Source organism: Eimeria tenella, genomic scaffold, assembly GCF_000499545.2.
Source record: "Eimeria tenella Houghton genomic scaffold, Eth_scaff15, whole genome shotgun sequence".
In the NCBI taxonomy this organism is placed as follows: Eukaryota; Apicomplexa; class Conoidasida; order Eucoccidiorida; family Eimeriidae; genus Eimeria; species Eimeria tenella.
In genome coordinates this window covers 362,918-375,561 of record NW_013541522.1, presented here as the reverse complement: position 1 = coordinate 375,561, position 12,644 = coordinate 362,918, and the positions used below count along the sequence as shown (strand labels likewise).

The following is a 12,644-nucleotide window of genomic DNA, read 5'->3' as shown; positions in this document are numbered from 1 at the left end:
TAAAATTATCCAAATTAAACAAATTTGCAAATTAAACGGATTTGATCAAATTATAATCTTGCTCTCGATTTCTCCTTAGTTTCTGGGAGCACCTAGTCACAGTGGCCTCACTGGGATCGTGCTAGAACTGAAGTCTCTGTCTTACAACCCGGGTGTACCCTGTTTCTAGCTGCTGTGTACTCTTTTTTTGCGCGTCTTGTTCGTGTGGTGCGTGTGGTGCAAAGAGTGCGGTTAGAGCCTTGACGCCGCTTTACCTACGCAATTTTGTATTCCGCATGCCCAAAACATGGGGATAACTTTGGAGGGAATTTCTCAGAAACGTAGGTGGCTGGCGCCTAAACCGAAGGTTTCCTCGTGCGGAATGGCAAAAGGAGAAATATAGGCCTCTTCAAGACAGTTTCATGGATGGCCTCACGGGTTTCACTGCTTTCTTGTGGATGAGAATCAGGAGAATACGTTCGCTGAAGCCCTGTCTGCATGTTCACTTATATTATATATATGTGAAATCGTGATTGCTTTTAGCTATCACGTGGGCACAAAGGGGCGGGGTTTGCGAGGACTATCTCGACTTCTGTCCGAAGTGAATGTCGCAAGCTATTCGCATCAGGTGCTTGTGTGGGCTCATGCAGCGTTGCCCTATAGGCCACGCTTACTGAACGTTGTTCATGTAACAAAACTAGTGAGAGGAGTATTTTGTACACACTGTTAATCCCCTTGTCTCTGTTGTGCGCTCCGGGTCAAGGAAATTAGCTCCGCGTGAATTCGATTCCGCGATCCACAAGTTAGTTTAATGCACCATAAATATACATAAGCTACATTCAACTGCCCCCATTGCTATTACTGCGACGACTACACTCCATGCCAGCGTGGCGAGGCGGCAATAGTAGCTGCCAAGTCCCAAAATCCGCTGCGTCACTGTATGATTGGCAGCCCAACGAGTTTGCTGAAGTGGAGCTGCCTTCGCGGGACCAGACCTAGTATTCTGCGAAGGCACAACAAACGCCATGTACTTCATCTTCTGCTAACATAAGTCTGGGTCAGTCCTCAGAAACTATACATTGGCAAGCCCTCCGGCCCCACAGGGCAAACATGAATGTCTACGCCTTACAGTAACTGGGGACTAACCACTACGGCTATCAGTGTCCACCCACCACCCGCTACTGTTTACTATTCTGGCGCTTGCTACCTCACAAGGCAACTGTGTCTTTTCTTTGTCTGTTAAATATGTATTTGCACAAAAGAACCGAGCTTTCCCCTTGCAAGTATTTTGCATTCATCAAACAGATAATTGTAACCAGTAAGCAACGTGCTTTTTGAAAAGGGAGGAACCCCAACAAACCCAAAAGGCTGGACTCCTCATAAGGCTCGAAAGCCAGATTCTCGGGTGGTTTGGAGTGGAATCGTCAGACTGCCAACCCGTATTGCATTGTTGCCGTCCCTCCAAGCCCCAAGTATTCTGGAAGAATTCAAATTTCCAGCTGGTGTCAATTGGGGGACGTCAGGAATCCCACAACCGCAGTAATTAGTTATTTTCAACTTAGAACCAGTAGAGATACAAACAAGGCCCGTGAAAGGCTATATGTGTTATTTTCCCGAAAATATCGAAGGAGGTTTATGCTGTTGGTTTTCTGGTTTCCACACTCAACTCCCAAGGCCCGCACCGTAATGCCCTTTCATGGCCTTTGGACGCACCAGCGTCACCAGCCTCTTCGCCTCGTCGCGTGTCAATGGTGTGGGTATATGTAATTAGGGAGTTCGTTTAGCTGTACGAACTGAAAAGGTTATGCAGCATTGAATCAAGAGCCCAACTTTTATAGTTCCAACTCGTAAATACCCTCCAAGTAACTTGATTTTATGGGCCGCTGCCCTCCAACGTGGGGAATTCAGAGGGTTCTCTGGAACATTCCTAAAATGCCGCCTATAGTAGTAAAAAGGAGGCAACTGCTGAAGCACATATCTGACAAAATACTACCACAACCCGGTTAGGTTATTTGCACGTGAAATTTCATTTGATCAACGTTTGTGATGAAGAAGCGAAGGGTCTAATGGCTGTTCTGTAAGAGCGTGGAAATCGTAGGTGTGACTGCCCTTATTGCTTTGCATATCTTATTCTTTTCTTCAATAGGGCTAATATGCAACTGAGCTAGAGCCCTTTGCACTGGTTTGCACATTGTAACCGCTCGGTCTATACCTAGAAAGCTCATTAATTCTTGTGTGCAAGGGTCATATCCCGTTGATCTGGCATGAAAGTGAGATTGAGAAAGACGCTTCCCTCGACCGCAAAATTTTACGTTGCCATAGATTTGTACTTGAGCTTCAATACACTTCTAGCAACCTGAACAGAACTATGCAAGTGCTGCGCACTTGGACAGTTCTGTGGCATTTCGGGCCACAAAATTCAGGATATGTAGATTGACGTACTGACGAGAAGAAGTCACCATCCTCCAAAGAAAATTTGTGTTTCGTGAATTATAGCCGGCAAGAAGCACTACAACCGCAGTATTTGGCATGCCCACGCAAGGAAAGGAAAATATTTTCGGTGAGAGATATGTATTTTTATTGCAAATTGGACCTGTAGTAATGTTCCACAGACCTCTTTAAAGTCTAAACTGCGTGTTCGGTAAGTATTGATCGATATGAACCTACTTTACCAGGAGCGGAAGAGGCTTGTATGGGCCAAGTTGGGCTTAGCTGATCTCAGTGGTGGACCCATTGTCAAACTACCCGTTTATTCCAAATAAGCATGATTTCAAGTTTGATTTTTCCCTCTCTGACTTCAGGTGTCAAACAGATTATGCTTCCAGGCATCCTAGAAATTTGTTCACTTGCTTGAAGGAAGACGTAAACATATTTCACTAGTTATGGCGGAAAAAGTACCCAGACTTCTCAGTGGAGATAGAGCATGACGCAAGTCTTCAACAACACAGGCAGACCTGGATTCCGAGCTAATGCGCAGCACAACAGGATCCAAAATTTTTACGTTAAACGAGCTGTGGAACTAAAATGCATACACAAAAGACTAGCAACGCTTGGCGTCTCTGTGGAATGTCGTAAGATATGGCACATTTTGTACTCCTGCGCAGTACACTTGTGCATAAACTTACCCACGAATGTCCGGAAAAAATCAATTCAATGCAGTTAAATTAAGAACAGCATGCATGGGGTTAAATTATGCACGGCGAGCATGAAGACAAAGACCTGAGAGTAGCTGCACTAGGCGACGTCTTTGAGACGAGCTTGAAGTATTGATGTCTACCTTTCATGCTGGACGGGCTTTGTGCACGACGGTCTATCAGCCCTTGCAGATATAATTCAGTCCTACTGCAGTCTCATCCAGGATTTTTGGTCCATCAAGTGATGTACGTGGGCTGCTCATGACAATTTCACAAGTTCCACGCTGCATGGTAAAACTGTAGATAGCTAGTAGTAGAGAACTACTTAGGCAATAAGTTGGACTCTGTTCACTACATATCTTGCCTAGTGAAGCCCTGTGGAACAGAGCTGGGAAGAACACAGAGGAGAGACGTACTAGTATGTTTCATGGTGCTTATCGTGTAGGGGCTGCATGGCGTTAACGTTACAGATATCGTGGTTAAAGAAACGCCATGTAGTGGACTCGAGCAATTCCGCACATGCAACACGGCGTGCGGTGAGGGTCGCCAAGACCTGTTTGCAGTGTGTGTTAGTCAAAAGTATAGGTGACTTCTGTAGCGCACATCGCTAAAATAATGCACACGAAAGTTGTGGCCTTCTCCTCCTGCCACCGCTTGAAAGAGCGCGAATTACTACAACTATCGTGACTTTCACCGAATACTGTACTGATATGGCAGAACGTTCTGTTTTAAAAAGACAATTTGCATGTCCCGCTTATCTATAGAAACCTTGAGATGTCGCCGGCAGTTTAAAGTTACAGTTTGTGATGGCACGTTGCATCACAGTTGCAAAATGTATGCATTAACAAAAACTCAGCAAGAGATACCGACCATACGGGAAACCTTTTCTAGCTAGAGATATATAGGAAAAATCTAACAGGTACCTGCTGCTTTACTTAGTGAGGACGGCCTTAATTTGGAGCCAGTTCCTCTCACCATGACACAAGCCCACAGTTTTACACCAGCTATGGTTACGGGCGCTTCCTTCTCCTTCCTTTTCAAGAAAACAAGGCCCTTCGTTACTATAGGATCAATCAAACGTTTGCCGCTAGAAGAGTGTCTCAAAACAGTGGCGAAACTTGCTCTGGCGCACTGTGACCTACTCCTGCACAGCATAGCTTGAGCTGAACACCATGGGGAAGCTTTCAGGTACTAAGCCTACGCGGGCACCCTCAGTACTCTTGTCTTAATCAAGTCGTTGCAGCAAGGCAGCGCAAGCTATCTGTTCGTGCAGTTCAAGTATACATCTCCCTCTATAGTCCAGTGTCCTCGAATTGAAACAATCGCCAGTGGGGACGCACATGGAATAACGTCCTCGAAACTGCTGCGAGAAACCGAATGCGTTCAGCTGAAGGGAGTTGCTACTGTGACAAGTGATAATCGACGGGCGGGAGTTGGTGGATTAAAGCCAAGAAGCCTGGGGACGCTGACGGGGAGAAGCAACTGAAGCGCGCTGCTACGAATTATTAGGCACAAAAAAGTGTGACTAATGCTACCAAAGGGCGATTTAATGCCTAGAACTAATGCAGCATGAACTGGTGATATCAGACATCCACTACAGTTACTGGACGAAACCTAGGTTGGTTATTTCGCGAAGTACGGGCTAGCACGATGTCCTTGTTGCACTGTGAAAACTGTGGGGAGGAGAAAGGCAAACACTCTTACGATATCCCTGTCACTTTCATGATATCCCTGTAGTAGACCAGAGTGTGTCTTGTTTGTTGGCTAGCGTCAGTTATGCACTACCTACTAGGAATGGTGCCATGCGAGCAAGCAATCACCCACAAGCGGAACACTAAAAGCTTCTGAAGCGAAGATTGCAACAATTAGTCACAGCGAGACCCTGACACTCCATACAAAAAGAGTGCCCAAACATTGCACAGAAGGTATGTGCGTTGGGTGAGTGCTCGAGTGCTTGCTTGGCTGAAGCCGATGATCTGGGGAGCAGTGTAGCTGCCAGTCCCTTTGTTGCAGTGTTCCTCTGGGACCATCTCACCTCCATCTGTTGCATTTTTACATAATATCTTCCAGACTGGAGTTGGGCATCTCCCGAAGAACCTCACTCGAATTCGTCATATATTGCGGCTAGGGCATGTGCAGTCGTGTTTACTACTGGATATATCCTTTGCTCAGCTACCAGAGTTATACCTTTTAGACCCTTCTTGGTGCACTCGCTTTGACTTCGGTAATATCTTCGGGTCAGTGCGGGTAAAACTACACTCTTGTTGGCCAATAACGAAGCCTCGACCTTGACGGCTGGGCAAAAGCTGCAGCCTATGCGCAAATTAGCGCAGATTCCAAACAGAAAATGACACTTACTTGGGGCTTTTGTGAAAAAAGAAGCAATTTTAAAGCTGCCGTGCGTGGAACTTAACATGCCGCTATACTGTTGCACACCGTCCCGCCCTGCATGCTGCATTTCACGTAATAGTGCCCCAGAGACCTTGTGTAGACTGATCTAAAGCTCTAAGAAACTATGGATCCCATAAAACTTGCCGTATAACCCAACTGCCTACATTATGGCTAGCGAAGGGGCCCTGTGCCCTTTGTGGGGCTGGAGGGCGTCGGCAGCGCTGGCCAGGGGCTGTAAGCTGGCCCCAAAAGAAGAGCACCAGACTTGCAGTTTTGATGAGAATAAGTGATAAAATCGTCAAGGAAATATTCATTTTGTGCCTTGTCAGGTATACTGTGGCACGTAGATGGACTGAGCTCATGCATAGGCAGCAGACCGGAGGGGGCCGCTATATAAGACTGCTCCCCTCGTACACCATCTGCTATTGAGATTCATGATCCTCTGCTATTGTATAAACAGGAGCAAGGCTAACTGTCTCCCAACTGTGCCACTCATATACGAAGCGGCAGTTGTCCTTGTGCTGCCAGAAGGCTGCCGCATGCACCCCAGGCTGCACCGCAGCCAATAGCTAAAGGAGTGCCGCTGTCACGCTTGGAAAAGCACGTGATCGGCCCATAGATCTGACAAGTCAGGGGTGGCCTTGGGTTGCTCGCGGCACAGGCGCCCAGCGTAGAAAGAAGGTAGGTGAAGGGGTCCACGCCAGCAACTCGCTAACATTCCCAGGGAGCTGCCAGTCCTGGGCCTCTCGGGCCTCCCCTATCGACATATATGCGTGCATAAGTGTATCCGGTAGATATCAATTTGGGGCCCGTCCCCAGCCTTACCTTCGGTTTTTTCCATTTTGCTCGCAGTATTCTTCTAATCGTGTGGCACTCAGGTCATCCGGGCCGTCTCCGCAGAACTCCTTTCCTGTGCGGAACCCTTGACGTCTCTCTTTTCCTACGAGTATCGGGCTCATAAGAGCTGAAAATGGCAGGAGAAAACGACAAGAGGGAGGTAAGGGCGTCGAGATAGTTCGACCAGTTCAGCATTTGTGGTCAGGACGTCGATACCTCCAGCTTTGGTGTATCAACATAAGACTGCCTCACCTGAAGGATTATTGTTGTACCTTTTAGTGCTCACATTCGGCGCTACTGCTTTTACGTGAGTTGCGTCAGGCAGTGAAGGTTGCGGTCCCGTCAAAAGACCCAAAAAAGGCCGGAAAGAAGGCAAAAGGCACAGAGGAGATGGTATGGTTGCGTATTGAATTATATGAATGCTTTCACTTTTCCTACGTGTAAAAATCCCCCTGTGTTTACCTTTTGCAGGAGCGTGTATGTCCACTCACGAAATCATTCCCTCTGTGGTGCAAGCCCCCTCTTTTAAGCGAGTTTTACTTGCTGGCCACAATTAGCATCCGCTTTAGCAAAGCTGTGGAGGCCTCATTGATACGCTTATCTCTTCTTTAGAATTGAAAATTCTCTAGCTGTACCTAAATCTGCACTGTGCTGCTTAGTAAAGCCCGTGCAGCGTGGAGGGATGGTGAAATTTGGGACTGTACTTGGCTGTTAGCTCTGCGCAGACTGAGGATGACAAGAAGATCCAAGAAAATATTGACCTTCTTGTGGAGAGAACCTGTGACAGCGATCTTGGTGTGTTCATTTCTAGTTTCTCTCACCTTTCGTTGCTAGTGTGCATTGAGGGTGTTGCTCTTTGCTCCGCCGAAATCCCTCTGCGGCAGAGTGCATGCGGGATGTTCAGTGCACGTGCTGTGCTGCAGAGATTGTGGCGTTGGCGCTGGAGACGCTTTCGCGGGAACTTAAGGCCGCCACCTCCTCTATGACCAGTGTTCCCAAACCCCTTAAGTTTCTCATGCCCCACATCGACAGACTCGTCGATCGCTACAAGCAGCTTCCAGATGGGACAAACCTCAAGGTAGCGTGACAAGGATACACGCTATTGCTCATCCCAATCAAGCAGCTGCGATGGAAATTGGCAGGCAACCGAGTGACGAAGGGGCTGCTGCGTAGGAGCACAAGTAGAAACGAAGTGTATTGCGTTTTGAAGTTCCACTGTTTATTTGCTGCGTGCAGCGTGACTTTGCGATGGTGCTGTCAGTGACCTGCACTACTAGCGGGGACTCTCGGCGATTGTCTCTGCACTTTTGTCTGGAGGTGTGCTTCATAAAAACAGCGAAAATGCGGTGGCAGCAGTCGTCATAGTTCCATAGATTCGCCTCAATGATTCTTTTTTATTCATTCGGAAGTCCCGAGAATCCTTTGCAACCAACGCCTAGACTGGGATTTCCGTTGCTTTTTCTTTGGCTGCAGGCCGAGTGCAAGGATGTGACTTCGTGGGGTTATGAGTACTTGAGAAACCTATCTGGGCAAATTGCTGGAGCCTTTGCCGAGCTGCAGCTGCAGGAGGCAGTGACTGGCACTGAGCAGCAGAACGCAGCAGGGGGAACAGATGGGAGAGCCAGCGCGGCCTCAGGAGAGGCTGTTGAAATGGATGGCCCCGCGCCCTCAGAGCAACAGCTAAACGGTGTAACCAAAGAGGTTGATACCCAAGAAAAACCTGTTAGTGGGCTTGCGTCTGTGGTGGTTCCCCTGCCCACTGCGGAGCAACTGCTGCAGCTGGTGGAGGAGATCGTGCCGTACTACATGCAGCATAATGCTGAAGTAGACGCAATTGACCTTCTCACTGAAGTGGAAAAACCTCAGTCTCTGCTGCCCCTCCTGGACACAAACAACTACCAGCGTGTTGTAGCGTATCTCCTTAGTCTCTCCAACTACGCGGCAAGCCCTGAGGAGTCCGTAAAGCTGCAGATGGTCGCGTTCGACGCTCTCATGCAACAACAGCAACACTTTGATGCCATGCGTGTGGCGTTGAGGCTAGGAGACCGCGCCCTAGTAGACAAGGTTGTGAAGGACTGCAAGGATTCCCTGGTACAGCAACAGCTGGCACTCCTTCTCTGTCGGCAGAGGGTGGATGTGGAATTTGAAGACGAGAAACTGCAACGGCTTGTTAGCGGTAGTAAAACTTCGCCGTTCTTCCGCTTTCTGGCGAAGGAGTTGGACGTCTTGGAGCCTAAGGAACCTGAAGATGTGTTCAAGAGGCACTTGGAGGACCCTCACGGCAGGCGGGCCCGTCTTGCTGGGCTTGAAAGCGCGCAACAGAACCTCGCTTCCTCATTTGTGAATGCGTTCGTCAATTGTGGCTTTGGTACAGACAAACTGATGACGACTGACGGTCAGTGTCACATAGTTTCCCCAGGTGCAGACCAGAATTAATCTCAAGTATGTTTCGAACTAAGTGTCTGGGGAGTAGGGTTCGTACATATTGGTTCACCTGACTTGGTTCTGTATGATTCTGGGGAGTAGGGCACGTACATACAGGTTGGCCTGGCTGCAGCGCACAAGGCGTTGATATTAGTGGTGCCATGCTACAGTGGTCGCTGCTGTTTGTGCACAGAATGCACAAAGCGAGCTTATTGGGGTCTCACGAGCTTTTCCCATGTTGAAGCGTTGCTGGTGTTGCGTTAGGTTTAATGTAGTCTGACTGAAGCTGTGGCACTGAGTAGTTGGTGAATAGGACTGGCTATTGCACAGTGGGCGCATGAACCCTATGGTCGTGTGCCGTAGTGACAGTATGTGGCCCTTGCACTCGAACGTGGTAATCTGCAGGAAACAGCTGGCTGTTTAAAAATAAGGACAGAGGGCTGCTGTCTACAACAGCTTCTCTTGGCGCGTTATGCCTATGGAACGTGGATGAGGCACTGCAGCACCTGGACAAGCACCAATACAGCAGCGATGTGAACGTCAAGGCAGGCGCTCTCCTCGGTTAGTGAAATTTGGCTACTGCTTCTATGCCCCGAGTTTATGTGCTGATAGGCTTGCTATTGAAACCACTAGTTGGGCAGATTTGCAGCCGTAGCTGTTTTTCTCTCAAGGATTGTAGTTGGGCAGCCACTGAGGCAGCTACAAATTATTGGTTTTCAGTCGAGCCTTGCCACTAGCTTGCAAGGCACTCACAGCATGCATTACGGTTGGACTTTGCCCTATTTTCAAATGGGCGTGCGACAGTGGCTGAATGGTAGTATGGAGGAGATGTGTATTCATTTCGCACCATTGTCGCACTGCGATGAGCGCGGTCTCATTTTGCACTGGTATGGTTTTCAGGGTTCGGAGTATCCAGTTGCAACGTCCGTCATGAGTGCGACGCTGCTTTGGCGTTGCTGAAGGATCACTTGGAGGCAACAGAGATGACGGCGGAAACTCCCCTTCTTAAGGCTGCAGCTGCCATTGGTTTGGGCTGTGCTTATGCTGGGAGCTGCAGGGAGGATGTTTTGGAGCTTTTAACGCTCGCAATCGTATGCTTTTGTGCCAGTGACGCCCTCACTCATATGCACAGTTTCCAGGTTGTATGAGTGCGTGCACTTCCAAGCTTGCCCACATACCAAAAAGAAACAGCAGCCAAGACGTTGAGCGGCCTTTTTAACTTCGCGCAACCAGGCTTCCTGATGAATACAATGTTTTAGTCTCGAGCTTTGCATGAGCTTCCTCTGTGTTTCAGCTTGATGGTTCCCTTCCTCTAGAGTGTTCGGCTTTCGCGTCACTTTCGCTAGGTCTCTGCTTCGTAGGGAGCGCCTCGGCCGATGCAGCGGAGGCGATCCTGACGGCTCTTATGGATCGATGCACTGCAGCAAGTAAGGCCGTTTGTAAGCATGAAACCAGCACTTCATGCGATCGGTGCTCCTAGTGTTTTTTCGCCTCATGGCTAAGACGGCTGTGATTGTACTTCTGCCACTTGTACCTTGCATAGAAGTTCAGCGTCACTGCAGGGTATGCCTGTTGGCCACCTTTTGCGTGGAGTTGCTTCTCATCCTTCTGTGTCTGCATACACGCGTGCCCTAGGCCAATTCTGTGCTGCCTTTGTGTTTCAGAGGCCATGGATTCTCCCTTGGGGCACTTTTTATCAGTTGGTTTGGGCCTAGTATTTTTAGGGACTCGAGACGCTGCAGAAGGGGCCTTGTGTGCTGTAGCCGCCCTGCCTCATGCTGCTTTCTCTGCAGCTGCGACACGTATTATCGAAGGCTTGGCAGCTGCCGGTAGCGGTGATGTACTGAAGGTACAGCGCATGCTTGGAGTGTGCGCGGAATCTCGCCCAGATGGGCACTGGAGGCAGAAACAAAAGGAACTCAACAACGAACAGCATCCGGAGGAAGCAACGACAGGCGATGCTGCTGCTGCTAACGGTACTGCTGCACCAGGAGTGGACAGCGCCGCTGGTTCTGCAGTGGGCCGGGCTGCTACTGTCGGCTCATCGAGCGAATCTACATCTGGAGCAACAAATACAACAAGTACAACTACGGTTGACGATGATGAAGACCACCCTGACGATACAGACCAGGCCGTGGCAGTTTTAAACATTGCACTCATTGCTTTTGCAGAGGAGATGGGTGCAGAAATGTCGCTGAGATTATACGTACGTCGACAGGCAAACTTACTTTATTCATATTAGCAGCAACCCTGTGCCAGCCTTTTTCCAAGTGGTAAATTGCAGCTCCGCCTGAAGGCCTCTAGGCACGCTTCTCTTCATGTGGACTGGATTTGTTTTCTGGCTGGCCCGATTTGCAGGATCACATCCTTCAATATGCTGATGCTCACATGAAGCGCGCTGTGCCCTTAGCAGTAGCGTTGCAACACCCGAGCAACCCGAAACCCCAACTCATTGACTTGCTGAGCAAACTATCGCACGATGCTGACCCTGACACCGCCCTAAATGCGATTTTCGCAATGGGCATTCTTGGTGCCGGTAGGTTTTAAGCAATGGGAAACCGACCTGGTGCTAATTTTTGTTTACGACAGTGCGAGGAATGCCTGTTTCTTGGACTAGATAAAAGGCAGCAGAGTCTGGCTGAGTTTTCCTTGTGCTGACCATTGCGTATGGAAGGTGAGTTTGGCTCTCAGGAACGAACCACTCAAGGATTGCTTCACTCCTTCGTCAGCTGGCATCTTATTATGGCAAAGATCCCAGCGCGTTGTTTGTGGTGAGTTTACCTGCCACCTACAGAGGAAAATGCACCTCGAATTCCTGACTTTGCTGAGGAGCATTACGTGCTAGCGAGCAGGTGGTGTCTCATTACAGGTTCGCCTTTCACAAGGATTGTTATACCTGGGGAAGGGCCTGTTGCATCTGGGTGCATTGCACTCTGACCGTCAAGTTATCTGTCGGGTTGCTTTGGGAGCCTTGGCAATCATCTCGTATTCGGCTCTTCTAATGCGCCACACAATTCTAGGGTGAGCACTCCTAACGTGCACTTAGAAAACACTTCTGCCTTGGTAGGACACCATGTTTCGTTTACTTTTGAGTCTGCCCAGCCAAATCTGCAGTAACTTTCAGCTGAGGAGTCGTGAGAAATGCGGGCCTAGCCTCCCGTAGTTGCCTGGGGCAGGCTATGACGGAGCTGGGGCTTTCAGGTTGCCGAATGATTTTTCCTTGCATTCATGGGTTGTGTTTCAGGAAGTTCCATTTCATACTCTACTACCTGTTCCCAGCAGTTCAGCCAAGGTGGCTTGTGACTGTTGCTGAGCGCGTGGAAGGTGTGGGTTCTGATGAGAAGCCTGATCCTGCTTTGAAGACCGAAGGCCCTGCTGTGGTACAAGACGAAGCGGAAGCAGCAGGCATCGATGCTGCTATGGAAACAGATGGGGCTATGACTGATAAGACCCCCACAATGGAAGGAGACGAAGACCTCAGGATGCTTCCAATACCTGTCCGCGTTGGAGAGGCCGTTGATGTAGTGGCGCAAGTTGGCAGGCAGCCAAAGACCATCACGGGGTTCCAGACCCACACGTCCCCTGTCCTCCTTAACTTTAGTGAAAGAGCCGAGTTGGCAACAGATGAATGTAAGACTTTGTTGTTCTGGCTCAGACGTACACCGTTCCCTGTTAGACAGGCATTTTATCATGTGTTTCTAAGCACCATTTGGTAATCGCCCAGTAGCAGTATGAGCCTAAAGGTCTCTACATGCGTCCTCAAGTGTCAAGGGCTGCCGATATGCTGTTGCCTTCGCAGACTTGCCAGTTGCTCGTGTCCTTGAAGGCATTGTGCTCCTCCGCAAGAATCCTGAATATCAGCCGCCAAAAGCCCAGTAG

The 12,644-nt window shown here is 49.1% G+C and overlaps 1 protein-coding gene across 1 annotated transcript; it reads left to right on the top strand.

Moving 5' to 3' along the window:
* Positions 1-6,474: 6,474 nt before the first annotated feature.
* Positions 6,475-12,644, top strand: ETH_00030260 (26S proteasome non-ATPase regulatory subunit 2, putative; the record flags this gene model as incomplete). The annotated part of the gene is made up of 15 exons (XM_013373514.1): positions 6,475-6,501; positions 6,663-6,734; positions 7,067-7,136; positions 7,265-7,419; positions 7,578-7,658; positions 7,815-8,736; positions 9,171-9,326; positions 9,666-9,856; positions 10,060-10,192; positions 10,430-10,971; positions 11,124-11,301; positions 11,457-11,536; positions 11,635-11,786; positions 12,010-12,395; positions 12,565-12,644. 15 exons carry the CDS (start codon positions 6,475-6,477, stop codon positions 12,642-12,644), a joined length of 3,225 nt encoding a protein of 1,074 aa, XP_013228968.1.